Raw genomic sequence first — 25,958 nt, forward strand, 5'->3', positions numbered from 1 at the left:
CTCCCATCATCCGTGTACTTAGCTTTGGTATGGGTATCCCATAAGTAATGGATGACCCGTGGACTGAACACACTTAACAAGAGAAAACATAATTTATGCTTACCTGATAAATTTATTTCTCTTGTAGTGTGTTCAGTCCACGGCCCGCCCTGTCTTTTTAAGGCAGGTTCTAAATTTTAAAATTATAACTCCAGTCACCACTGCACCTTATAGTTTCTCCTTTCTCGTCTTGTTTCGGTCGAATGAATGGATATGACATGTGAGGGGAGGAGCTATATAGCAGCTCTGCTTGGGTGATCCTCTTGCAACTTCCTGTTGGGAAGGAGAATATATCCCATAAGTAATGGATGACCCGTGGACTAAACACACTACAAGAGAAATAAATTTATCAGGTAAGAATAAATTATGTTTTTTTCTTTTTGGGTTTAAGAACCCACATGGCTAGTTTGAGACCGCTCTGATGCAGTTCATTTGGGCTGAGAGATATCGAGTGAGATGGGCGGGGCCTATTTTCGCGCCTCAGTAGCGCAGTTGTATTTGCAAGGCAAGCAGCAAGCTCCAACACCGGTGGGCCCTTGTTAGAGTTTTGGGCCAAATCGAAGCTTATAACCCTTTTTTCCGGATCCCTGAGGGCAGGTAGGCGCCACAGCAGGGCTGTGGCGAGGTGCAGGGGGTGTTTTTTCCGGATTTAAAAGTTTATTATTCATCCGGTTTTTTACTGTAAGGGTTAAGTGTTCCTTTCCTTGTGGGGCAAACTTAGCTGCATAAGTTGAATATTATATCAAAAAATTTAAACGATTAAATGATTTTAAAGCAGTTTTGCAAAACGTGTATGCTTTTTTTTCTCTTAAAGGCGCAGTACCGTTTTTTAAGATTTAGTTTTTCACTAAATAAAGTGTTTTCAAGCCTGTTTGTGGTCATTACTAGCCTGTTCAACATGTCTGACATTGAGGAAAGCCAATGTTCAATGTGTTTAGAAGCCATTGTGGAACCCCCACTTAATATGTGTCCCTCATGCACTGAAAGGGCAATAAATTGCAAAGAACATATTTTAGCTAATAAAAGTATGTCGCAGGATGATTCTAAGGTCAGAAGGGAATCGGGTTATGCCATCTAATTCTCCCCAAGTGTCACAACCATTAACGCCCGCACAAGCGACGCCAAGTACTTCTAGTGCATCTAATTCTTTCACCCTGCAATATATGGCCGCAGTTATGAATACTACCCTCACAGAGGTTTTATCTAAGCTGCCTGGGTTGCATGGGAAGTGCAGTAGGTCTGGTGTGAGAACAAATGCTGAGCCCTCTGACGCTTTATTAGCCATCTCCGATGTACCCTCACAATGTTCTGAGTTGGGGGTGAGGGATTTGCTGTCTGAGGGAGAGATTTCTGATTCAGGAAAGATGTTCCCTCAGACTCGGATATGACGGCTTTTAAATTTAAGCTAGAACACCTCCGCTTGTTACTCAGGGAGGTTTTAGCAACTCTGGATGATTGTGACCCTATTGTAATTCCACCAGAGAAATTGTGTAACATGGATAGATATCTAGAGGTTCCTACTTGCACTAATGTTTTTCCGGTCCCTAAGAGGATTTCGGACATTGTTACAAAGGAGTGGGATAGACCAGGTATTCCCTTTTCTCCCCCTCCTACTTTTAAGAAAATGTTTCCCATATCAGACACCATTTGGGATTCGTGGCAGACGGTCCCTAAGGTTGAGGGAGCTTTTTCTACCCTAGTTAAGCGTACAACTATGCCTATTGTGGACAGTTGTGCTTTCAAAGATCCTATGGATAAAAAATTAGAGGGTCTTCTAAAGAAAATATTTATTCATCAGGGTTTTCTTCTGCAACCTATAGCGTGCATTGTTCCTGTAACTACTGCTGCTGCGTTTTGGTTCGAGGCTCTTCACGTTGAGACCCCATTAGATGATATTCTGGATAGAATTAGGGCTCTCAAGCTAGCTAATTCTTTCATTACAGATGCCGCTTTTCAACTGGCTAAATTAGCGTCAAAGAATTCAGGTTTTGCAATTTTAGCACGTAGAGTGTTATGGCTTAAGACCTGGTCTGCTTACGTGTCATCAAAATCTAAGCTTTTAGCCATCCCTTTCAAGGGTAAGACCCTATTCGGGCCTGAACTGAAAGAGATCATTTCAGACATCACTGGAGGAAAAGGCCATGCCCTTCCTCAGGATAAGACAAATAAGATGAGGACCAAACAAAATAAGTTTCGTTCCTTTCGAAACGTCAAAGGTGGTCGCTCTACCTCCTCCCCTGCTGCAAAGCAAGAGGGGAATTTTGCTCAATCCAAGTCAGTCTGGAGACCTAACCAGACTTGGAACAAAGGTAAACAGGCCAAGAAGCCCGCTACTGCCACCAAAACAGCATGAAGGGGCAGCCCCTGATCCGGGACCGAATCTAGTAGGGGGCAGACTTTCTCTCTTTGCTCAGGCTTGGGCAAGAGACGTTCAGGACTCATGGGCTTTAGAAATCGTGACCCAGGGGTATCTTCTAGACTTCAAAGATTCTCCTCCAAGGGGGAGGTTCCATCTTTCTCAATTGTCTGTAAACCAGACAAAAAGAGAGGTGTTCTTACACTGTGTAGAAGACCTATATACCATGGGAGTGATCTGCCCAGTTCCAAAAACAGAACGGGGGCAGGGGTTTTACTCCAATCTATTTGTGGTTCCCAAAAAAGAGGGAACCTTCAGACCAATTTTAGATCTCAAGAAACTAAACAAATTCCTCAGAGTCCCATCTTTCAAGATGGAGACCATTCCGACTATTTTACCAATGAATCAGGAGGGTGAATATATGACCACCGTGGATTTAAAGTATCTGCACATCCCTATCCACAAAGATCATCACCAGTTCCTCAGGTTCGCCTTTCTGGACAAGCATTACCAGTTTGTGGCTCTTCCCTTCGGGTTGGCCACAGCTCCCAAATTTTTCACAAAGGTGCTAGGGTCCCTTCTGTTGGTTCTAAGGCCGCGGGACATAGCAGTGGTGCCTTATTTGGATATCTTAATTCAGGGGTCAACTTACCAACTAGCCAAATCTCACACGGACATCGTGTTGGCTTTTCTGAGATCTCACGACTGGAAGGTGAACGTAAAAAAAGTTCACTTATCCCCCTCACAAGAGTTCCATTCCTGGGAACTCTGATAGATTCGGTAGACATGAAAATTTTTCTGACGGAGGTCAGGAAATCAAAGATTTTAACCACCTGCCGAGCTCTTCATTCCATTCCTCGGCCATCCGTGGCTCAGTGTATGGAGGTAATCGGACTAATGGTAGCGGCAATGGACATAGTTCCGTTTGCTCGCTTGCATCTCAGACCACTGCAACTATGCATGCTCAATCAGTGGAATGGGGATAATGCAAATTTATCTCCTCAGATAAATCTGGATCAAAAGACCAGAGACTCTCTTCTTTGGTGGTTGTCACAGGATCATCTATCCCAGGGAATGAGTTTCCGCAGGCCAGCATGGGTCATAGTAACAACGGACGCCAGCCTATTGGGCTGGGGTGCAGTCTGGAATTCCCTGAAAGCTCAGGGTGTGTGGACTCAGGAGGAGGCTCTCCCGATAAATATTCTAGAACTGAGAGCGATATTCAATGCGCTTCAGGCGTGGCCTCAGCTGGCTTTGCCCAAATTCATAAGATTCCAGTCGGACAATATCACGACTGTAGCATATATCAATCATCAGGGGGGAACAAAGAGTTCTCTAGCGATGATAGAGGTTTCCAAAATAATTTGATGGGCAGAAACTCACTCTTGCCATCTATCAGCAATCTATATCTCAGGATTGGAGGACTGGGAAGCGTATTTTCTAAGTCGTCAGACTTTTCATCCGGGGGAGTGGGGACTCCATCCGGTGGTGTTTGCACAATTGATTCATCAATGGGGCACACCAGAATTGGATCTGATGGCATCTCGTCAGAATGCCAAACTTCCTTGTTACGGGTCCAGATCAAGGGATCCTCAAGCAGTACTGATAGATGCTCTAGCAGTACCTTGGTCGTTCAACCTGGCTTATGTGTTTCCACCATTTCCTCTCCTTCCTTGTCTGATTGCCAGAATCAAACAGGAGAGAGCTTCGGTGATTTTGATAGCACCTGCGTGGCCATGCAGGACCTGGTATGCAGACCTGGTGGACATGTCGTCATCTCTACCACCATGGACTCTGCCACTGAGACAAGACCTTCTCATTCAAGGTCCGTTCCAGCATCCAAATCTAGTTTCTCTGCGGCTGACTGCCTGGAGATTGAACGCTTGATCTTATCCAAGCGGGGATTCTCTGAGTCGGTCATAGATACCTTGATTCAGGCTCGAAAGCCTGTCACTAGGAAAATTTATCATAAGATATGGCGTAAATATCTTTATTGGTGCAAATCCAAAGGCTACTCATGGAGTAAGATCAGGATTCCTAGGATTTTGTCCTTTCTCCAAGAAGGATTGGAGAAGGGGCTATCAGCTAGTTCCCTAAAGGGACAGATATCTGCTTTATCAATTTTATTGCACAAGCATCTGGCAGATGTTCCAGTCGTTCAGTCAGGCTTTAGTCAGAATCAAGTCTGTGTTTAGACCTGTTGCTCCGCCATGGAGTTTGAATTTAGTTCTTAAAGTTCTTCAAGGGGTTCCGTTTGAACCTATGCATTCCATAGATATTAAGCTTCTATCTTGGAAAGTTCTGTTTTTAGTTGCTATCTCTTCGGCTCAAAGAGTTTCTGAACTATCTGCATTGCAATGCGACTCGCCTTATCTTATTTTCCATGCTGATAAGGTGGTTTTGCGTACCAAACCATGATTCCTTCCTAAGGTTGTTACTAATAATATTAATCAGGAAATTGTAGTTCCTTCTCTCTGTCCTAATCCTTCCTCTAAGTAGGAGCGTCTGTTGCACAACTTGGACGTGGTTCGTGCTTTGAAGTTTTACTTGCAAGCGACCAAAGATTTCCGTCAAACATCTTCTTTGTTGTCTATTCTGGAAAACGTAGAGGTCAAAAAGCTACGGCTACCTCTCTTTCTTTTTGGCTGAAAAGCATCATCCATTTGGCATACTAGACTGCTGGACAGCAGCCTCCTGAAAGGATTACAGCTCAATCTACTAGAGCGGTGGCTTCCACATGGGCTTTTAAAAACTATGCTTCTGTTGAACAGATTTGTAAGGCTGCGACTTGGTCTTCGCTTCATACCTTTTACAAATTTTACAAATTTGATACTTTTGCTTCTTCGGGGGCTGTTTTTGGGAGAAAAGTTCTTCAAGCAGTGGTGCCTTCTGTTTAGCCATCTGTCTTGTCCCTCCCGTTCATCCGTGTCCTGTAGCTTTGGTATTGTATCCCACAAGTAAAGGATGAATCCGTGGACTCGTCGTATCTTATAGAAGAAAAGTAAATTTAGGCTTACCTGTCAATTTAAGACAGATTATATTTTTTGGGTTTGAAACTTCAGTCACCTCTGCACCTTTTTGGTTTCTCCTTTTTCTTCCTGTACCTTCGGTCGAATGACTGGGGGGTGGAGCTAAGGGAGGAGCTATATAGAAATGAATTTATCAGGTAAGCAAGGTAAGTATAAATTTACTTTTTACCTCAAAATGTATTCAGCTCACCAGAGTAAGTGCTGTGTAAACTGTTTTCTTTCCAATGGCATGGAGAGTCCACAATTCCATTCAATTACTTTTGGGAATTCAGCTCCTGGCCACCAGGAGGAGACAGACACCCCAGCAAAACTTAAGTCAACACAGTAGATTTGTATAAACAAAAAATGCAAGATAACAAGTCGACTTCAAATGAGTAATAGATTTATTTTTTTTCTGACAATTTTGTTTTTAAAATGTGTCTTTTTCCACTCCCCCTGTACCATGTGACAGCCATCAGCCAATCACAAATGCATAAACGCTTATTCTGTGAATTCTTGCACATGCTCAGTAGGAGCCGGTGACTCAGAAAGTGTAAATATAAAAAGACTGCGCACATGTTGTTAATGGAAGTAAATTAGAAAGTTGTTTAAAATGGTATGCTCTATCTGAATAATGAAAGTTTATTTTTGACTTAAGTGCCCCTTAAAGCTTTGCTTGGGTGTCTTTGCCTCCTGGTGGCCAAGAGCTGAATTTCCAAAAGTTATTAAATGGAATCGTGGACTCTCATTTATCAGTTAAGCATACATTTTGTTACATCCGCTGTTGTCCAGCTATCGGTACCTTAAACTGAGCAGGGAAAAAAGTGACTGTGCTGCACATGCTAGGGGCACGCTCCTTTGCATGTCCTGGGACAAGCATCCTGATTGGCTGCTTAAAGTCTCTTTACAGTGGGATGTGGCTACAGAGGAGATATTGAGGTAAACAGATCTTCCTTTTTTTACATAGATGTTCAGGTGATATTTTCTAGTCCGCTTTTTACAGCTCTGCTGCATCACTTTCTAGCGCCTCAATATTTGGGTATCGTGTTCCTTTAATCTTTATGTAGAGGGACATGCAAACAATGCATTCATTTCTATAAATGCGCTACAGTATATAAGCAATTAAGTGCTGCATTAGATCTCAAGAACACTTACATAGTGACTTCCTTTCAGTCCATATTCAGAACTAGTTTGTCTCGGCGCATTCTCTGAAAAACAGATTTACATATATAGGATACAAAAGCAGATTACATATATCCAGTACAGGTTTGTTTGCTCTGGTAATGATGGTTTCTCAGCTGAAAGTAAGTTGTAAATTTATAAGGCAAATGTTTAACTGGATTGATGTGTAGGGCAGATGTTAAATTACTATAAAGTTTGCGGTTACAATTTTCCTTTAAATAAACTTCTACATCGAAATCCAAGAATGTGTTATCTTAGAATGAAATAACCAGGACAATAGACTATTATATTATGGGTGAGATGGGCTTCTGTAGAGTGTTGCATATATAATCACTCCTGTTTAGGTTAGAGATTCTTCTGTAAAGTGATCTCATGTTCCGTATTTAACTTCTACTACCTACGGATTTCTCTAGCTTATAAAATGTGCTTCCCTCTGGTTGTCTTGATTACGCAGGCACTCAGTCGCTGCCCCCGTATTTCTCTCTCGGGTACCACCAGTGCCGCTGGAATTATAACGATGAGGAGGATGTGCGCAATGTGGATTCTGGCTTTGATGAACACGATCTTCCTTATGATGTGATCTGGCTGGATATCGAGCACGCCGATGGGAAGAGATATTTCACTTGGGATCCGCACAAGTTCCCCACTCCCCAAGATATGCTGAGTCGGCTGAAAGACAAGCGGCGCAAAGTGAGATCCTCTAGGGCCTGTAAAGTTTTATTGTGCAGCGGACCCCTTGTGTAAATCTTTCCCCCTTTCTTCTCTGTTTGTCTATTACTTTTCGCTTCATTCTTTTTCCTTTTCTCACCTTCTCTCTTTTGCCCTCTCTGTATCTTTTGTCTGTTTTGTGCGTATGCCTTTGCTGCGGTTCTTGCACCCCTTGTTTACTAGATATGGGCATTCGTGCACGTCGTCCCATAACGAATGAGGAAGTAGGGGGATGCAAGACGCATTTAGCTCATTTCAGAGCCGCATTTATTCTTGTGAAATTGTAACACACTAAGGATCTGTGCAAATCCATATGTGTGTTGCACCTTCACATAAATTCAGCTCCGAAAAGAGCGGAATATGTCTTGCAGCCACATTTTTCCTGATTCGTTATGGAACGATGTACACGAATGCTCATATGTACTGTGTACCCTTTACATATGTCATTATTTACTCTCCTCCTACACAGATGGTTGCTATTGTTGACCCTCACATAAAAATAGACAACAATTACCGAATTCACAACGAGATCCGGTCTCGCAATTTCTTTGTCAAAACCAAGGACGGCAGCGACTATGAGGGGTGGTGCTGGCCAGGTAGGTAGAAAACCTGTTGGTGACAGAAATAAGTGATCTCTTGTCTTTGTGATCTGGCATCATACATAAAAAATATTGTCCCAAGTAATTCTAACTTTATCCTCTTCTTGTCAGGTTCGGCTGCTTATCCGGACTTCACTAACCCAGAAATGAGGGACTGGTGGTCCAGCATGTTTGCTTACGACCAGTATGAGGTGAGTGAGTTTGCTTAGGGATTCCCTACCCTAACAATCTGTTTCCGTTTGTCGTTTACTATCCCTTTCCCACCAGGGGTCCATGGAAAATCTGTTTGTTTGGAACGATATGAATGAACCATCTGTATTTAACGGGCCAGAAGTGACTATGCACAAAGATGCTGTGCACTGGGGTGGCTGGGAGCACCGTGACATACACAACATATATGGGCTCTACGTGGTAAGTAAGCATTTCCAACATGAGGACAGCGCTACCGTGTTTTAGGCCCTACATCATTGTGACATATATTCACGTTTCCTCTTATTGCTTACTCCCAGCAAAAAGCCACTGCCCAGGGTCTGATCCAGCGTTCCGGTGGCAAGGAGCGCCCTTTTGTGTTAACACGTGCATTTTTTGCAGGATCTCAGCGCTATGGTAAGTAGAGACCTCATTAAATGGAGCAAGGGTGAAAAATTGCAGATTATAAAAACAAATGAAAAAAATCTGATGAAATCTTTCCTTATACATGTTTGTTCCAGGGGCGGTTTGGACGGGCGATAACGCAGCTGAATGGGATCACCTTAAGATCTCTGTTCCCATGTGCCTTAGTCTGTCTCTGGTGGGCATCTCGTTCTGTGGAGGTTTGTATCGGACATTAAACCCCTCCAGATTACGTGCCCCTTCATAATGCCGAAGTCTTTGTATATTTACACTTTCTGATGCACCTGCTCCTACTGAGCATGTGCAAGAGTTCAGTGTATGAGTCTGATTGGCTGATGGCTGTCACATGATAGTTATATGCACTCTTACTGATTCACCTGCTCCTACTAACTATGTGCATGAATTCAGTGTATATGAATCTGTGATTGGCTGATGGCTGTCACATGAATACTGGAGGCTGGCAAATTAAAATACATTTTGAAATTTATGAGAAAAACTGCTGCTCATTGATAATTCAGAGTAAGTTTATTTATGATGTCCTTTCTATTCCACCTCTCCTTCCATGATTGTATGTATTTCCCTTCCCTCCGCCATATCTTTCATCACTTGTGACACTTACCCGGCTCCTGCCTCTACAGCTGACGTTGGAGGTTTCTTTAAGAACCCAGAGCCGGAGCTGTTGGTTCGCTGGTACCAGGCTGGCGCATATCAGCCTTTCTTCCGTGCTCATGCTCACTTGGACACCCCTCGCCGAGAGCCCTGGCTGCACGGAGAGGCCAACATGCTGATCATAAAGGAAGCTCTACGCCAGCGATATGCTCTCCTCCCTTTCTGGTACACTCTCTTCTACAGAGCTCTGCGCAAGGGAGAACCCGTCATGAGGTGAGATGTTTGTACCTAACCTGTAAGGGTCCGTGATATGGAATTATCTTCTGTAAACAAATATATTTTTCTTTAGCTTCAGCAGAGGTGCTACAATAAGATACTGCTAAACAAAGCAAGTTTTGCTAACTTGCAAGTGTCACTAATGCAAACAAGGTGTTAATCCAAAAAACATTTCACGCTGAGCTAATATGCTAGTTTATTGCAGGGTCGTATTTTAATTGTAATGGAATCTGCCTATTGATATATCACAATAGCCCTATTAATTTCCCGGCTTGACTACTGTAATAACCTGCTAACTGGCCTTCCTCTCTCCCGCCTCTCCCCTCTTCAATCCATCCTAAATGCCTCTGCTAGGCTAATCCACCTCTCCCGACGCTCTGTATCTGCTGCACCCCTCTGTGAGTCTCTTTACTGACTCATCATTTCCTGCAGAATTAAATTCAAAATTCTCATCCTGACTTACAAGCCCTCCCCAATGCAGCCCCCCCCACCTGTCCTCACTTATCAACAAATATGCTCCAGCCCATCCCCTAAGATCCAACAATGATCTACTCCTTGCATCTTCTACCATCACCTCCTCTCATGCTAGACTACAGGACTTCTCTCGTGCGGCACCAACCCTCTGGAACGCACTTCCTCGAGCTGTCAGACATTCTCCCAACCTCTCCTCCTTTAAACGTTCCCTAAAGACCTTCTTTTTCAGGGAAGCCGATCACCAAATCAGTAACTAATGAATTCCACTTGCCTAATAGTTGCCCTCATCTAACTCCACACTAACACCATTCCCACCTTTGCAGTCCCCACCTCCTGTTTCTCACTCTTCTACCCATCTAGATTGTAAATTCCCACAGGAATAAGGCCCTCAATTCCCCCTGTATTTGTTTTGTAAATTTTTTTCTTGTCTTTTTATATTTCTTTCATGTAATTAGCAAGAGTCCATGAGCTAGTGACGTATGGGATATACATTCCTACCAAGAGGGGCAAAGTTTCCCAAACCTCAAAATGCCTATAAATACACCCCTCACCACACCCACAATTCAGTTTTACAAACTTTGCCTCCGATGGAGGTGGTGAAGTAAGTTTGTGCTAGATTCTACGTTGATATGCGCTCCGCAGCAAGTTGGAGCCCGGTTTTCCTCTCAGCGTGCAGTGAATGTCAGAGGGATGTGAAGAGAGTATTGCCTATTTGAATGCAGTGATCTCCTTCTACGGGGTCTATTTCATAGGTTCTCTGTTATCGGTCGTAGAGATTCATCTCTTACCTCCCTTTTCAGATCGACGATATACTCTTATATATACCATTACCTCTGCTGATTCTCGTTTCAGTACTGGTTTGGCTTTCTACAAACATGTAGATGAGTGTCCTGGGGTAAGTAAATCTTATTTTCTGTGACACTCTAAGCTATGGTGGGGCACTTTGTTTATAAAGTTCTAAATATATGTATTCAAACATTTATTTGCCTTGACTCAGAATGTTCAACTTTCCTTATTTTTCAGACAGTCAGTTTCATATTTGGGATAATGCATTTGAATTAATCATTTTTTTCTTACCTTCAAAAATTTAACACTTTTTCCCTGTGGGCTGTTAGGCTCGCGGGGGCTGAAAATGCTTCATTTTATTGCGTCATTCTTGGCGCAGACTTTTTGGCGCAAAAATTCTTTTCCGTTTCCGGCGTCATACGTGTCGCCGGAAGTTGCGTCATTTTTTTTACGTTATTTTGCGCCAAAGATGTCGGCGTTCCGGATGTGGCGTCATTTTGGCGCCAAATAATGTGGGCGTCTGATTTGGCGCTAAAATTATGGGCGTCGCTTTTATCTCCACATTATTTAAGTCTCATTTTTTATTGCTTCTGGTTGCTAGAAGCTTGTTCTTGGCATTCTTTCCCATTCCTGAAACTGTCATTTAAGGAATTTGATCAATTTTGCTTTATATGTTGTTTTTTCTCTTACATATTGCAAGATGTCTCACGTTGCATCTGAGTCAGAAGATACTACAGGAAAATCGCTGTCTAGTGCTGGATCTACCAAAGCTAAGTGTATCTGCTGTAAATTTTTGGTAGCTATTCCTCCGGCTGTTGTTTGTATTGATTGTCATGACAAACTTGTTAATGCAGATAATATTTCCTTTAGTAAAGTACCATTGCCTGTTGCAGTTCCTTCAACATCTAAGGTGCAGAATGTTCCTGATAACATAAGAGATTTTGTTTCTGAATCCATAAAGAAGGCTATGTCTGTTATTTCTCCTTCTAGTAAATGTAAAAAATCTTTTAAAACTTCTCTCCCTACAGATGAATTTTTAACTGAACATCATCATTCTGATTCTGATGACTCTTCTGGTTCAGAGGATTCTGTCTCAGAGGTTGATGCTGATAAATCTTCATATTTATTTAAAATGGAATTTATTCGTTCTTTACTTAAAGAAGTACTAATTGCTTTAGAAATAGAGGATTCTGGTCCTCTTGATACTAATTCTAAACGTTTGGATAAGGTATTTAAAGCTCCTGTGGTTATTCCAGAAGTTTTTCCTGTTCCTAATGCTATTTCTGCAGTAATTTCCAAAGAATGGGATAAATTGGGTAATTCATTTACTCCTTCTAAACGTTTTAAGCAATTATATCCTGTGCCGTCTGACAGATTAGAATTTTGGGACAAAATCCCTAAAGTTGATGGGGCTATTTCTACCCTTGCTAAACGTACTACTATTCCTACGTCAGATGGTACTTCGTTTAAGGATCCTTTAGATAGGAAAATTGAATCCTTTCTAAGAAAAGCTTATCTGTGTTCAGGTAATCTTCTTAGACCTGCTATATCTTTGGCTGATGTTGCTGCAGCTTCAACTTTTTGGTTGGAAACTTTAGCGCAACAAGTAACACATCATGATTCTCATGATATTATTATTCTTCTTCAGCATGCTAATAATTTTATCTGTGATGCCATTTTTGATATTATCAGAGTTGATATCAGGTTTATGTCTCTAGCTATTTTAGCTAGAAGAGCTTTATGGCTTAAAACTTGGAATGCTGATATGGCTTCTAAATCAACTCTACTTTCTATTTCTTTCCAGGGTAACAAATTATTTGGTTCTCAGTTGGATTCTATTATTTCAACTGTTACTGGTGGGAAAGGAACTTTTTTACCACAGGATAAAAAATCTAAAGGTAAAAACAGGGCTAATAATCGTTTTCGTTCCTTTCGTTTCAACAAAGAACAAAAGCCTGATCCTTCATCCTCAGGAGCAGTTTCAGTTTGGAAACCATCTCCAGTCTGGAATAAATCCAAGCCTGCTTCTAAGTCCACATGAAGGTGCGGCCCTCATTCCAGCTCAGCTGGTAGGGGGCAGGTTACGTTTTTTCAAGGAAATTTGGATCAATTCTGTTCACAATCCTTGGATTCAGAACATTGTTTCAGAAGGGTACAGAATTGGTTTCAAGATGAGACCTCCTGCAAAGAGATTTTTTTCTTTCCCGTGTCCCAGTAAATCCAGTAAAAGCTCAAGCATTTCTGAATTGTGTTTCAGATCTAGAGTTGACTGGAGTAATTATGCCAGTTCCAGTTCCGGAACAGGGGGATGGGGTTTTATTCAAATCTCTTCATTGTACCAAAGAAGGAGAATTCCTTCAGACCAGTTCTGGATCTAAAAATATTGAATCGTTATGTAAGGATACCAACGTTCAAGATGGTAACTGTAAGGACTATCTTGCCTTTTGTTCAGCAAGGGAATTATATGTCCACAATAGATTTACAGGATGCATATCTGCATATTCCGATTCATCCAGATCATTATCAGTTCCTGAGATTCTCTTTTCTGGACAAGCATTACCAGTTTGTGGCTCTGCCGTTTGGCCTAGCTACAGCTCCAAGAATTTTTACAAAGGTTCTCGGTGCCCTTCTGTCTGTAATCAGAGAACAGGGTATTGTGGTATTTCCTTATTTGGACGATATCTTGGTACTTGCTCAGTCTTTACATTTAGCAGAATCTCATACGAATCGACTTGTGTTGTTTCTTCAAGATCATGGTTGGAGGATCAATTTACCAAAAAGTTAATTGATTCCTCAGACAAGGGTAACCTTTCTGGGTTTCCAGATGGATTCAGTGTCCATGACTCTGTCTTTAACAGACAAGAGACGTCTAAAATTAATTACAGCTTGTCGAAACCTTCAGTCACAATCATTCCCTTCGGTAGCCTTATGCATGGAAATTCTAGGTCTTATGACTGCTGCATCGGACGCGATCCCCTTTGCTCGTTTTCACATGCGACCTCTTCAGCTCTGTATGTTGAATCAATGGTGCAAGGATTACACAAAGATATCTCAATTAATATCTTTAAAACCGATTGTTTGACACTCTCTAACGTGGTGGACAGATCACCATCGTTTAATTCAGGGGGCTTCTTTTGTGCTTCCGACCTGGACTGTAAATTCAACAGATGCAAGTCTCACAGGTTGGGGAGCTGTGTGGGGATCTCTGACGGCACAAGAAGTTTGGGAATCTCAGGAGGTGAGATTACCGATCAATATTTTGGAACTCCGTGCAATTTTCAGAGCTCTTCAGTTTTGGCCTCTTCTGAAGAGAGAATCGTTCATTTGTTTTCAGACAGACAATGTCACAACTGTGGCATACATCAATCATCAAGGAGGGACTCACAGTCCTCTAGCTATGAAAGAAGTATCTCGAATTTTGGTTTGGGCGGAATCCAGCTCCTGTCTACTCTCTGCGGTTCATATCCCAGGTATAGACAATTGGGAAGCGGATTATCTCAGTCGCCAAACGTTGCATCCGGGCGAATGGTCTCTTCACCCAGAGGTATTTCTTCAGATTGTTCAAATGTGGGAACTTCCAGAAATAGATCTGATGGCGTCTCATCTAAACAAGAAACTTCCCAGGTATCTGTCCAGATCCCGGGATCCTCAGGCGGAGGCAGTGGATGCATTATCACTTCCTTGGAAGTATCATCCTGCCTATATCTTTCCGCCTCTAGTTCTTCTTCCAAGAGTAATCTCCAAGATTCTGAAGGAATGCTCGTTTGTTCTGCTGGTAGCTCCAGCATGGCCTCACAGGTTTTGGTATGCGGATCTTGTCCGGATGGCCTCTTGCCAACCGTGGACTCTTCCGTTAAGACCAGACCTTCTGTCTCAAGGTCCTTTTTTCCATCAGGATCTGAAATCCTTAAATTTAAAGGTATGGAGATTGAACGCTTGATTCTTGGTCACAGAGGTTTCTCTGACTCTGTGATTAATACTATGTTACAGGCTCGTAAATCTGTATCTAGAGAGATATATTATAGAGTCTGGAAGACTTATATTTCTTGGTGTCTTTCTCATCATTTTTCTTGGCATTCTTTTAGAATACCGAGAGTGTTACAGTTTCTTCAGGATGGTTTAGATAAGGGTTTGTCTGCAAGTTCCTTGAAAGGACAAATCTCTGCTCTTTCTGTTCTTTTTCACAGAAAGATTGCTATTCTTCCTGATATTCATTGTTTTGTACAAGCTTTGGTTCGTATAAAGCCTGTCATTAAGTCAATTTCTCCTCCTTGGAGTTTGAATTTGGTTCTGGGGGCGCTTCAAGCTCCTCCATTTGAACCTATGCATTCATTGGACATTAAATTACTTTCTTGGAAAGTTTTGTTCCTTTTGGCCATCTCTTTTGCCAGAAGAGTTTCTGAATTATCTGCTCTTTCTTGTGAGTCTCCTTTTCTGATTTTTCATCAGGATAAGGCGGTGTTGCGAACTTCTTTTGAATTTTTACCTAAAGTTGTGAATTCCAACAACATTAGTAGAGAAATTGTGGTTCCTTCATTATGTCCTAATCCTAAGAATTCTAAGGAGAAATCGTTGCATTCTTTGGATGTTGTTTTGAAAGCTTTGAAATATTATGTTGAAGCTACTAAATCTTTCCGAAAGACTTCTAGTCTATTTGTTATCTTTTCCGGTTCTAGAAAAGGCCAGAAAGCTTCTTCCATTTCTTTGGCATCTTGGTTGAAATCTTTAATTCATCTTGCCTATGTTGAGTCGGGTAAAACTCCGCCTCAGAAAATTACAGCTCATTCTACTAGGTCAGTTTCTACTTCCTGGGCGTTTAGGAATGAAGCTTCGGTTGATCAGATTTGCAAAGCAGCAACTTGGTCCTCTTTGCATACTTTTACTAAATTCTACCATTTTGATGTATTTTCTTCTTCTGAAGCAGTTTTTGGTAGAAAAGTACTTCAGGCAGCGGTTTCAGTTTGAATCTTCTGCTTATGTTTTTCATTAAACTTTATTTTGGGTGTGGATTATTTTCAGCAGGAATTGGCTGTCTTTATTTTGTCCCTCCCTCTCTAGTGACTCTTGTTTGGAAAGATCCACATCTTGGGTAGTCATTATCCCATACGTCACTAGCTCATGGACTCTTGCTAATTACATGAAAGAAAACATAATTTATGTAAGAACTTACCTGATAAATTCATTTCTTTCATATTAGCAAGAGTCCATGAGGCCCGCCCTTTTTTTGTGGTTGTTATGATTTTGTTTAAAGCACAATTATTCCAATTCCTTATTTTATATGCTTTCGCACTTTTTTATCACCCCACTTCTTGGCTATTCGTTAAACTGAATTGTGGGTGTGGTGAGGGGTGTATTTCTAGGCATTTTTAGGTTTGGGAAACTTTGCCCCTCCTGGTAGGAATGTATATCCCATACGTCACTAGCTCATGGACTCTTGCTAATATGAAAGAAATGAATTTATCAGGTAAGTTCTTACATAAATTATGTTTTTTTTTCTTACCTTAAAATTTGACTTTTTCTCCTGTGGGCTGTTAGGCTCGCGGGGGCTGAAAATGCTTCATTTTATTGCGTCATTCTTGGCGCTGACTTTTTTGGCGCAAAAAATTTCTTTGTTATTTCCGGCGTCATACTTGTCGCCGGAAGTTGCGTCATTTTTTTGACTTTTTTGTGCCAAAAGTGTCGGCGTTACCGGATGCCAAATAATGTGGGCGTCTTTTTTGGCGCTAAAAAATATGGGCGTCATTATTGTCTCCACATTATTTAAGTCTCATTGTTTATTTGCTTCTGGTTGCTAGAAGCTTGTTCACTGGCATTTTTTCCCATTCCTGAAACTGTCATTTAAGGAATTTGATCAATTTTGCTTTATATGTTGTTTTTTCTATTACATATTGCAAGATGTCTCAGATTGACCCTGAATCAGAAGATACTTCTGGAAAATTGCTGCCTGATGCTGGATCTACCAAAGTTAAGTGTATTTGTTGTAAACTTGTGGTATCTGTTCCTCCGGCTGTTGTTTGTAATGAATGTCATGACAAACTTGTTAATGCAGATAATATTTCCTTTAGTAATGTTCCATTACCTGTTGCTGTTCCATCAACATCTAATATTCAGGGTGTTCCTGTTAACATAAGAGATTTTGTTTCTAAATCTATTAAGAAGGCTATGTCTGTTATTCCTCCTTCTAGTAAACGTAAAAGGTCTTTTAAAACTTCTCATTTTTTAGATGAATTTTTAAATGAACATCATCATTCTGATTCTGATAATGGTTCCTCTGGTTCAGAGGATTCTGTTTCAGAGGTTGATACTGATAAATCTTCATATTTATTTCAAATGGAATTTATTCGTTCTTTGCTTAAAGAAGTCTTAATTGCATTAGAAATAGAGGAATCTGGTCCTCCTGATACTAAATCTAAACTTTGAATACGGTTTTTAAATCTCCTGTAGTTATTCCAGAGGTTTTTCCTGTCCCTGATGCTATTTCTGAAGTAATTTCCAGGGAATGGAATAATTTGGTTAATTCATTTACTCCTTCAAAATCGTTTAAGCAATTATATCCTGTGCCATCTGACAGATTAGAGTTTTGGGACAAAATCCCTAAGGTTGATGGGGCTATCTCTACTCTTGCTAAACGTACTACTATTCCTACGGCAGATAGTACTTCCTTTAAGCATCCTTTAGATAGGAAAATTGAATCCTTTCTAAGAAAAGCTTACTTATGTTCAGGTAATCTTCTTAGACCTGCTATATCTTTAGCGGATGTTGCTGCAGCTTCAACTTTCTGGTTAGAAGCTTTAGCGCAACAAGTAACAGATCATAATTCCCATAGCATTGTTAATCTTCTTCAACATGCTAATAATTTTATTTGTGATGCCATCTTTGATATCATTAGGGTTGATGTCAGGTATATGTCTTTAGCTATTTTAGCTAGAAGAGCTTTATGGCTTAAAACTTGGAATGCTGATATGTCTTCTAAGTCAACTTTGCTTTCCCTTTCTTTCCAGGGTAATAAATTATTTGGTTCACAGTTGGATTCTATTATTTCAACTGTTACTGGGGGGAAAGGAACTTTTTTACCACAGGATAAAAATCTAAAGGTAAATTTAGGTCTACTAATCGTTTTCGTTCCTTTCGTCACATTAAGGAACAAAAGCCTGATCCTTCCCCTACAGGAGCGGTATCAGTTTGGAAACCATCTCCAGTCTGGAATAAATCCAAGCCTTTTAGAAAGCCAAAGCCAGCTCCCAAGTCAACATGAAGGTGCGGCCCTCATTCCAGCCCAGCTGGTAGGGGGCAGATTACGATTTTTCAAAGAAATTTGGATCAATTCGATTCACAATCTTTGGATTCAGAACATTGTTTCGCAAGGGTACAGAATAGGCTTCAAGATAAGGCCTCCTGCAAGAAGATTTTTTCTTTCCCGTGTCCCAGTAAATCCAGTGAAGGCTCAAGCATTTCTGAAATGTGTTTCAGATCTAGAGTTGGCTGGAGTAATTATACCAGTTCCAGTTCTGGAACAGGGGCTGGGGTTTTACTCAAATCTCTTCATTGTACCAAAGAAGGAGAATTCCTTCAGACCAGTTCTGGATTTAAAAATATTGAATCGTTTTGTAAGGATACCAACATTCAAGATGGTAACTATAAGGACTATTCTGCCTTTTGTTCAGCAAGGGCATTATATGTCCACAATAGATTTACAAGATGCATATCTGCATATTTTCCAATTCATCCAGATCACTATCAGTTTCTGAGATTCTCTTTCCTAGACAAGCATTACCAGTTTGTGGCTCTGCCGTTTGGCCTAGCAACAGCTCCAAGGATTTTTACAAAGGTTCTCGGTGCCCTTCTATCTGTAATCAGAGAACAGGGTATTGTGGTATTTCCTTATTTGGACGATATCTTGGTACTTGCTCAGTCTTCACATTTAGCAGAATCTCATACGAATCGACTTGTATTGTTTCTTCGAGAACATGGTTGGAGGATCAATTTACCAAAGAGTTTGTTGATTCCTCAGACAGGGGTAACCTTTTTAGGTTTCCAGATAGATTCAGTGTCCATGACTCTGTCTCTGACGGACAAGAGACGTCTGAAATTGGTTTCAGCTTGTCGAAACCTTCAGTCTCAATCATTCCCTTCGGTAGTCTTATGACTGCTGCATCGGACGCGATCCCCTTTGCTCGTTTTCACATGCGACCTCTTCAGCTCTGTATGCTGAACCAGTGGTGCAGGGATTATACAAAGATATCTCAATTAATATCTTTAAAACCGATTGTACGACACTCTCTGACGTGGTGGACAGACCACCATCGTTTAGTTCAGGGGGCTTCTTTTGTTCTTCCGACCTGGACTGTGATTTCAACAGATGCAAGTCTGACAGGTTGGGGAGCTGTTTGGGGGTCTCTGACAGCACAAGGGGTTTGGGAATCTCAGGAGGTGAGATTACCAATCAACATTTTGGAACTCTGTGCAATTTTCAGAGCTCTTCAGTCGTGGCCTCTTCTAAAGAGAGAGTTGTTCATTTGTTTTCAGACGGACAATGTCACAACCGTGGCATATGTCAATCATCAAGGAGGGACTCGCAGTCCTCTGGCTATGAAAGAAGTATCTCGAATACTGGTATGGGCGGAATCCAGCTCCTGTCTAATTTCTGCAGTTCATATCCCAGGTTTAGACAATTGGGAAGCGGATTATCTCAGTCGCCAAACGTTGCATCCGGGCGAATGGTCTCTTCACCCAGAGGTATTTCTTCAGATTGTTCAAATGTGGGGACTTCCAGAAGTAGATCTGATGGCTTCTCATCTAAACGAGAAGCTTCCCAGGTATCTGTCCAGATCCAGGGATCCTCAGGCGGAAGCAGTGGATGCATTGTCACTTCCTTGGAAGAATCATCCTGCCTATATCTTTCCGCCTCTAGTTCTTCTTCCAAGAGTGATTTCCAAGATTCTAAAGGAGCGTTTGTTTGTTCTGCTGGTGGCTCCAGCATGGCCTCACAGGTTTTGGTATGCGGATCTTGTCCGGATGGCTACTTGCCAACCGTGGACTCTTCCGTTAAGACCAGACCTATCGCAAGGTCCTTTTTTCCATTAGGATCTCAAATCCTTAAATTTGAAGGTATGGGGATTGAACGCTTGATTCTCAGTCATAGAGGTTTCTCTGACTCCGTGATTAATACTATGTTACAGGCTCGTAAATCTGTATCTAGGAAGATATATTGAGTCTGGAAGACTTACATTTCTTGGTGTTTTTCTCATCATTTTTCTTGGCATTCTTTTAGAATTCCTAGAATTTTACAGTTTCTTCAGGATGGTTTGGATAAAGGTTTGTCTGCAAGTTCCTTGAAAGGACAAATCTCTGCTCTTTCTGTTCTTTTTCACAGAAAGATTGCTAATCTTCCTGATATTCATTGTTTTGTACAGGCTTTGGTTCGTATAAAACCTGTTATTAAGTCAATTTCTCCTCCTTGGAGTTTGAATTTGGTTCTGGGGGCTCTTCAAGCTCCTCCGTTTGAACCTATGCATTCGCTGGATATTAAATTACTGTCTTGGAAAGTTTTGTTTCTTTTGGCCATCTCTTCTGCTAGAAGAGTTTCTGAATTATCTGCTCTTTCTTGTGAGTCTCCTTTTCTGATTTTTCATCAGGATAAGGCGGTGTTGCGAACTTCATTTAAATTTTTGCCTAAGGTTGTGAATTCTAACAACATTAGTAGAGAAATTGTGGTTCCTTCATTGTGTCCTAATCCTAAGAATTCTAAGGAAAGATGGTTGCATTCTTTGGATGTAGCTTTGAAATATTATGTTGAAGCTACTAAAGATTTCCGAAAGACTTCTAGTCTATTTGTTATCTTTTCTGGTTCTAGGAAAGGTCAGAAGGCTTCTGCCATTTCCTTGGCATCTTGGTTAAAGTCTTTGATTCATCATGCTTATGTTGAGTCGGGTAGAACTCCGCCTCAAAGGATTACAGCTCATTCGACTAGGTCAGTCTCTACTTCTTGGGCATTTAAGAATGAAGCTTCGGTTGATCAGATTTGCAAAGCAGCAACTTGGTCTTCTTTGCATACTTTTACTAAATTCTACCATTTTGATGTGTTTTCTTCTTCTGAAGCAGTTTTTGGTAGAAAAGTACTTCAGGCAGCTGTTTCAGTTTGATTCTTCTGCTTATAATTTCAGTTTTTTTTCATTATAAGATTTAAACTTTGTTTTGGGTGTGGATTATTTTTTCAGCGGTCTTTATTTTATCCCTCCCTCTCTAGTGACTCTTGCGTGGAAGATCCACATCTTGGGTATTCATTATCCCATACGTCACTAGCTCATGGACTCTTGCTAATTACATGAAAGAAAACATAATTAATGTAAGAACTTACCTGATAAATTCATTTCTTTCATATTAGCAAGAGTCCATGAGGCCCACCCTTTTTGTGGTGGTTATGATTTTTTTTGTATAAAGCACAATTATTCCAATTCCTTATTTTATATGCTTCGCACTTTTTTCTTTATCACCCCACTTCTTGGCTATTCGTTAAACTGATTTGTGGGTGTGGTGAGGGGTGTATTTATAGGCATTTTGAGGTTTGGGAAACTTTGCCCCTCCTGGTAGGAATGTATATCCCATACGTCACTAGCTCATGGACTCTTGCTAATATGAAAGAAATGAATTTATCAGGTAAGTTCTTACATAAATTATGTTTTTATTGTACTGTACTTTTATCTTTGTACCCAAGGACAGCGCTGCGAAATCTGTTGGCGCTTTATAAAAAAAAGAATATCATCATCCCAGGCTGTACTTGAACCCTTAGTCTTTTTAAGTTGCATTTACAGTTGTCGCTGTCTTCTCTTAGGCCTCTATGGGTGGAATATCCCTCTGATGTGACCACATTTGCTATGGATGATCAGTACCTGTTGGGTAAGAAAACTGTTTTTGTTTTATATTTCATCTATTTTTTCATTCATATACTTGTTTGTGTATTTGTTCTTGCGCTAAACACAGTGAAAGACAGTCTGCATCTCCTTCCCAATATTAATAAGATGTGAATTTAGAATGTGCTCCTGTCCATGGGCTTGTGCTATACAGTAATTTACCTTTGTTGTTTGTAGGCACGGCTCTCTTGGTGCACCCTGTCACGGAGTCCAATGCTCGAGGAGTACAGATTTACCTCCCTGGGGACAAAGAGGTAAGTTAGCGTGGGGCATGTTCCTTACAAATCTGACCTGCTGTTATTGCCTCCTTCCTGTATGTCACATGCTACTGCTCTTGCAGGTCTGGTATGATGTTCACACCTACCAGCGGTATCAGGCCCCTCAGTCATTCTACCTACCTGTCACCAGCAGCTCGGTAAGTATGAGAGGTGCCGTCTAATTCTTATCTTCTGTGACAATGTTTCTTCTAGCTCCTGTTGATGTTATCAATGGTTTGCCTACCATGCTGTTTTCTCTTAACTTACTGTTCCTACCCAGATCCCAGTATATCAGCGTGGGGGCACCATTATCCCTCAGAAGAATCGCCCCAGACGATCCTCAGATTGTATGCAAGACGATCCATTTACTTTATACGTCGCTTTGGACCTGCAGGTGAATACCCATACACTTAGCTTGTCCTGACTCCTCAACCTCTCACCTCAGAGCTTTATTGAAATGTCCTTTCACCTGCAGGGTGAAGCACGTGGCGAGCTTTATTTAGATGATGGTCACACCTTTAACTATGAGCAGAATGAGTTCTTATATCGAGGGTTCACCTACAGCCAAGGAGAGCTGACCTCAAGGTGAGAAGAAAAGGGTCCGTGTGGGGGGTTGAAAAGACAAGGGTCTATGCGGGGGGGGGAGTGACAAGACGAGGGTCTCTGCAGGGGGGGGGGGTGAGAAGACGAGGGTCTCTGCAGGGGAGGGGTTGAGAAGACGAGGGTCTCTGCAAGGGGGGGGGTGAGAAGACGAGGGTCTGTGCCAGGGGGGGTGGGGCGAGGAGACGAGGGTTTGGAGAGCGAGGAAACGAGGGTCTGTGCAGGGAGGAGGGCTACCTGGTAAGAGGACAATGCTAAAATAAGGAAAAATCAGTAAATTGGCCTATTGTGAGGAAGCAAGTCAACGGATGGGTGTAGACAGATCCTCAGTCCTAGGCAGATAATGACCATCCTTGAGAGTCTGTAATAAAGATAACTGAAGGGATAGGGGGAAAAGGTTGTGCAAGAGTGTGTGGGTGGTGAGGAGCATCTGCATCTTTAAACTTCTTGACTGAAGACTATCTATGTTCCTTTACAGTTCCCTGGAGCCACAAGGGGTATTTAAGACACCCAGCTGGATAGAGCGGATCATAATTCTCGGAGTGACAAAACCAACTAGCGTAACCCTGCGCCTGCCAGGTGAGAAGCGCAAAGCATTGGCCAGTCCGCAGGGGCGGGATGCACCTTGCAGAGGAGAGCAACGTAACAGGGTTTGGTTGGTGCATTGTATGAAAGGTGCGACCTGTTACAGTGCGGTTCCTGCTTGCAGTGGGGGCATGCTCTAGATATGGGGGGTTAGCATGCTGTAGTTTTTATACTGGGGTGGGACTGTAGTCTTTATACTGGGGTGGGGCTGTAGCTCCTGCGCTGTAGTCTTTATACTGGGGTGGGGCTGTAGCTCCTGCGCTGCAGTCTTTATACTGGGGTGGGACTGTAGTCTTTATACTGGGGTGGGGCTGTAGCTCCTGCGCTGCAGTGTTTATACTGGGGTGGGACTGTAGTCTTTTTATACTGGGGTGGGACTGTAGCTCCTGCGCTGTAGTCTTTATACTGGGGTGGGACTGTAGTCTTTATACTGGGGTGGGACTGTAGTCTTTATACTGGGGTGGGGCTGTAGCTCCTGCGCTGCAGTGTTTATACTGGGGTGGGACTGTAGTCTTTTTATACTGGGGTGGGACTGTAGTCTTTATACTGGGGTGGGACTGCAGTCTTTATACTGGGGTGGGACTGCAGTCTTTATACTGGGGTGGGACTGCAGTCTTTATACTGGGGTGGGACTGTAGTCTTTATACTGGGGTGGGACTGTAGTCTTTATACTGGGGTGGGACTGTAGTCTTTATACTGGGGTGGGACTGTAGTCTTTATACTGGGGTGGGACTGTAGTCTTTATACTGGGGTGGGACTGTAGTCTTTATACTGGGGTGGGGCTGTAGTCTTTATACTGGGGTGGGGCTGTAGTCTTTATACTGGGGTGGGGCTGTAGTCTTTATACTGGGGTGGGGCTGTAGTCTTTATACTGGGGTGGGGCTGTAGCTCCTGCGCTGTAGTCTTTATACTGGGGTGGGACTGTAGTCTTTATACTGGGGTGGAGCTGTAGCTCCTGCGCTGTAGTCTTTTTTTTTTTTTTTATACTGGGGTGGGGCTGTAGCTCCTGCGCTGTAGTCTTTTTTTTTTTTTTTATACTGGGGTGGGGCTGTAGCTCCTGCGCTGTAGTCTTTTTTTTTTTTTTTTATACTGGGGTGGGGCTGTAGCTCCTGCGCTGTAGTCTTTTTTTCTCCAACATAGGTGTGTCCGGTCCACGGCGTCATCCTTACTTGTGGGATATTCTCTTCCCCAACAGGAAATGGCAAAGAGCCCAGCAAAGCTGGTCACATGATCCCTCCTAGGCTCCGCCTACCCCAGTCATTCTCTTTGCCGTTGTACAGGCAACATCTCCACGGAGATGGCTTAGAGTTTTTTAGTGTTTAACTGTAGTTTTTATTATTCAATCAAGAGTTTGTTATTTTAAAATAGTGCTGGTATGTACTATTTACTCAGAAACAGAAAAGAGATGAAGATTTCTGTTTGTATGAGGAAAATGATTTTAGCACCGTAACTAAAATCCATGGCTGTTCCACACAGGACTGTTGAGAGGAATTAACTTCAGTTGGGGGAACAGTGAGCAGTCTTTTGCTGCTTGAGGTATGACACATTCTAACAAGACGATGTAATGCTGGAAGCTGTCATTTTCCCTATGGGATCCGGTAAGCCATGTTTATTAAGATAGTAAATAAGGGCTTCACAAGGGCTTATTAAGACTGTAGACTTTTTCTGGGCTAAATCGATTCATTATTAACACATATTTAGCCTTGAGGAATCATTTATTCTGGGTATTTTGATATGATTATATCGGCAGGCACTGTTTTAGACACCTTATTCTTTAGGGGCTTTCCCTAATCATAGTCAGAGCCTCATTTTCGCGCCGGTATGGCGCACTTGTTTTTGAGGACAGCATGGCATGCAGCTGCATGTGTGTGGAGCTCTGATACATAGAAAAGTCTTTCTGAAGGCATCATTTGGTATCGTATTCCCCTTTGGGCTTGGTTGGGTCTCAGCAAAGCAGATTCCAGGGACTGTAAAGGGGTTAAATATAAAAATGGCTCCGGTTCCGTTATTTTAAGGGTTAAAGCTTCCAAATTTGGTGTGCAATACTTTTAAGGCTTTAAGACACTGTGGTGAAATTTTGGTGAATTTTGAACAATTCCTTCATACTTTTTCGCAATTGCAGTAATAAAGTGTGTTTAGTTTAAAATTTAAAGTGACAGTAACGGTTTTATTTTAAAACGTTTTTTGTGCTTTGTTATCAAGTTTATGCCTGTTTAACATGTCTGAACTACCAGATAGACTGTGTTCTGAATGTGGGGAAGCCAAGGTTCCTTCTCATTTAAATAGATGTGATTTATGTGACACTGAAAATGATGCCCAAGATGATTCCTCAAGTGAGGGGAGTAAGCATGGTACTGCATCATCCCCTCCTTCGTCTACACCAGTCTTGCCCATACAGGAGGCCCCTAGTACATCTAGTGTGCCAATACTCCTTACTATGCAACATTTAACGGCTGTAATGGATAATTCTATCAAAAACATTTTAGCCAATATGCCCACTTATCAGCGAAAGCGCGACTGCTCTGTTTTAGAAAATTCTGTAGAGCATGAGAACGCTGATGATATGGTTTCTGAAGGGCCCCTACACCAGTCTGAGGGGGCCAGGGAGGTTTTGTCTGAGGGAGAAATTTCAGATTCAGGAAACATTTCTCAACAGCTGAACCTGATGTGATTACTTTTAAATTTAAGTTGGAACATCTCCGCGCTCTGCTTAAGGAGGTGTTATCCAATTTGGATGATTGTGATTATCTGGTCATTCCAGAACCACTATGTAAAATGGAAAAGTTCTTAGAGGCCCCGGGGCCCCCCGAAGCTTTTCCTATATCCAAGCGGGTGGCGTACATTGTTAGTAAAGAATGGGACAGGCCCGGTATACCTTTAGTACCTCCCCCCATATTTATAAAATTGTTTTCCTATAGTCGACCCCAGAAAGGACTGATGGCAGACAGTCCCCAAGG

At 41.9% G+C, this 25,958-nt stretch overlaps 1 protein-coding gene across 2 annotated transcripts in view; it reads left to right on the plus strand.

Moving 5' to 3' along the window:
- Positions 1-25,958, plus strand: part of GANAB (glucosidase II alpha subunit) — a 132,929-nt gene that overhangs the window by 98,499 nt on the left and 8,472 nt on the right. For both annotated transcript variants that reach the window (XM_053719950.1, XM_053719951.1), the window contains 13 exons: positions 7,040-7,275; positions 7,763-7,889; positions 8,004-8,083; positions 8,160-8,303; positions 8,402-8,498; positions 8,603-8,704; positions 9,143-9,386; positions 21,481-21,545; positions 21,737-21,813; positions 21,900-21,974; positions 22,097-22,204; positions 22,286-22,401; positions 22,895-22,995. In XM_053719950.1, the coding sequence (XP_053575925.1) occupies positions 7,040-7,275; positions 7,763-7,889; positions 8,004-8,083; positions 8,160-8,303; positions 8,402-8,498; positions 8,603-8,704; positions 9,143-9,386; positions 21,481-21,545; positions 21,737-21,813; positions 21,900-21,974; positions 22,097-22,204; positions 22,286-22,401; positions 22,895-22,995 (1,572 nt within the window). The remainder of the gene's footprint in view (positions 1-7,039; positions 7,276-7,762; positions 7,890-8,003; positions 8,084-8,159; positions 8,304-8,401; positions 8,499-8,602; positions 8,705-9,142; positions 9,387-21,480; positions 21,546-21,736; positions 21,814-21,899; positions 21,975-22,096; positions 22,205-22,285; positions 22,402-22,894; positions 22,996-25,958) is intronic.

The sequence above is a fragment of the Bombina bombina genome, chromosome 7 (genome assembly GCF_027579735.1).
Source record: "Bombina bombina isolate aBomBom1 chromosome 7, aBomBom1.pri, whole genome shotgun sequence".
Lineage (NCBI taxonomy): Eukaryota > Metazoa > Chordata > Amphibia > Anura > Bombinatoridae > Bombina > Bombina bombina.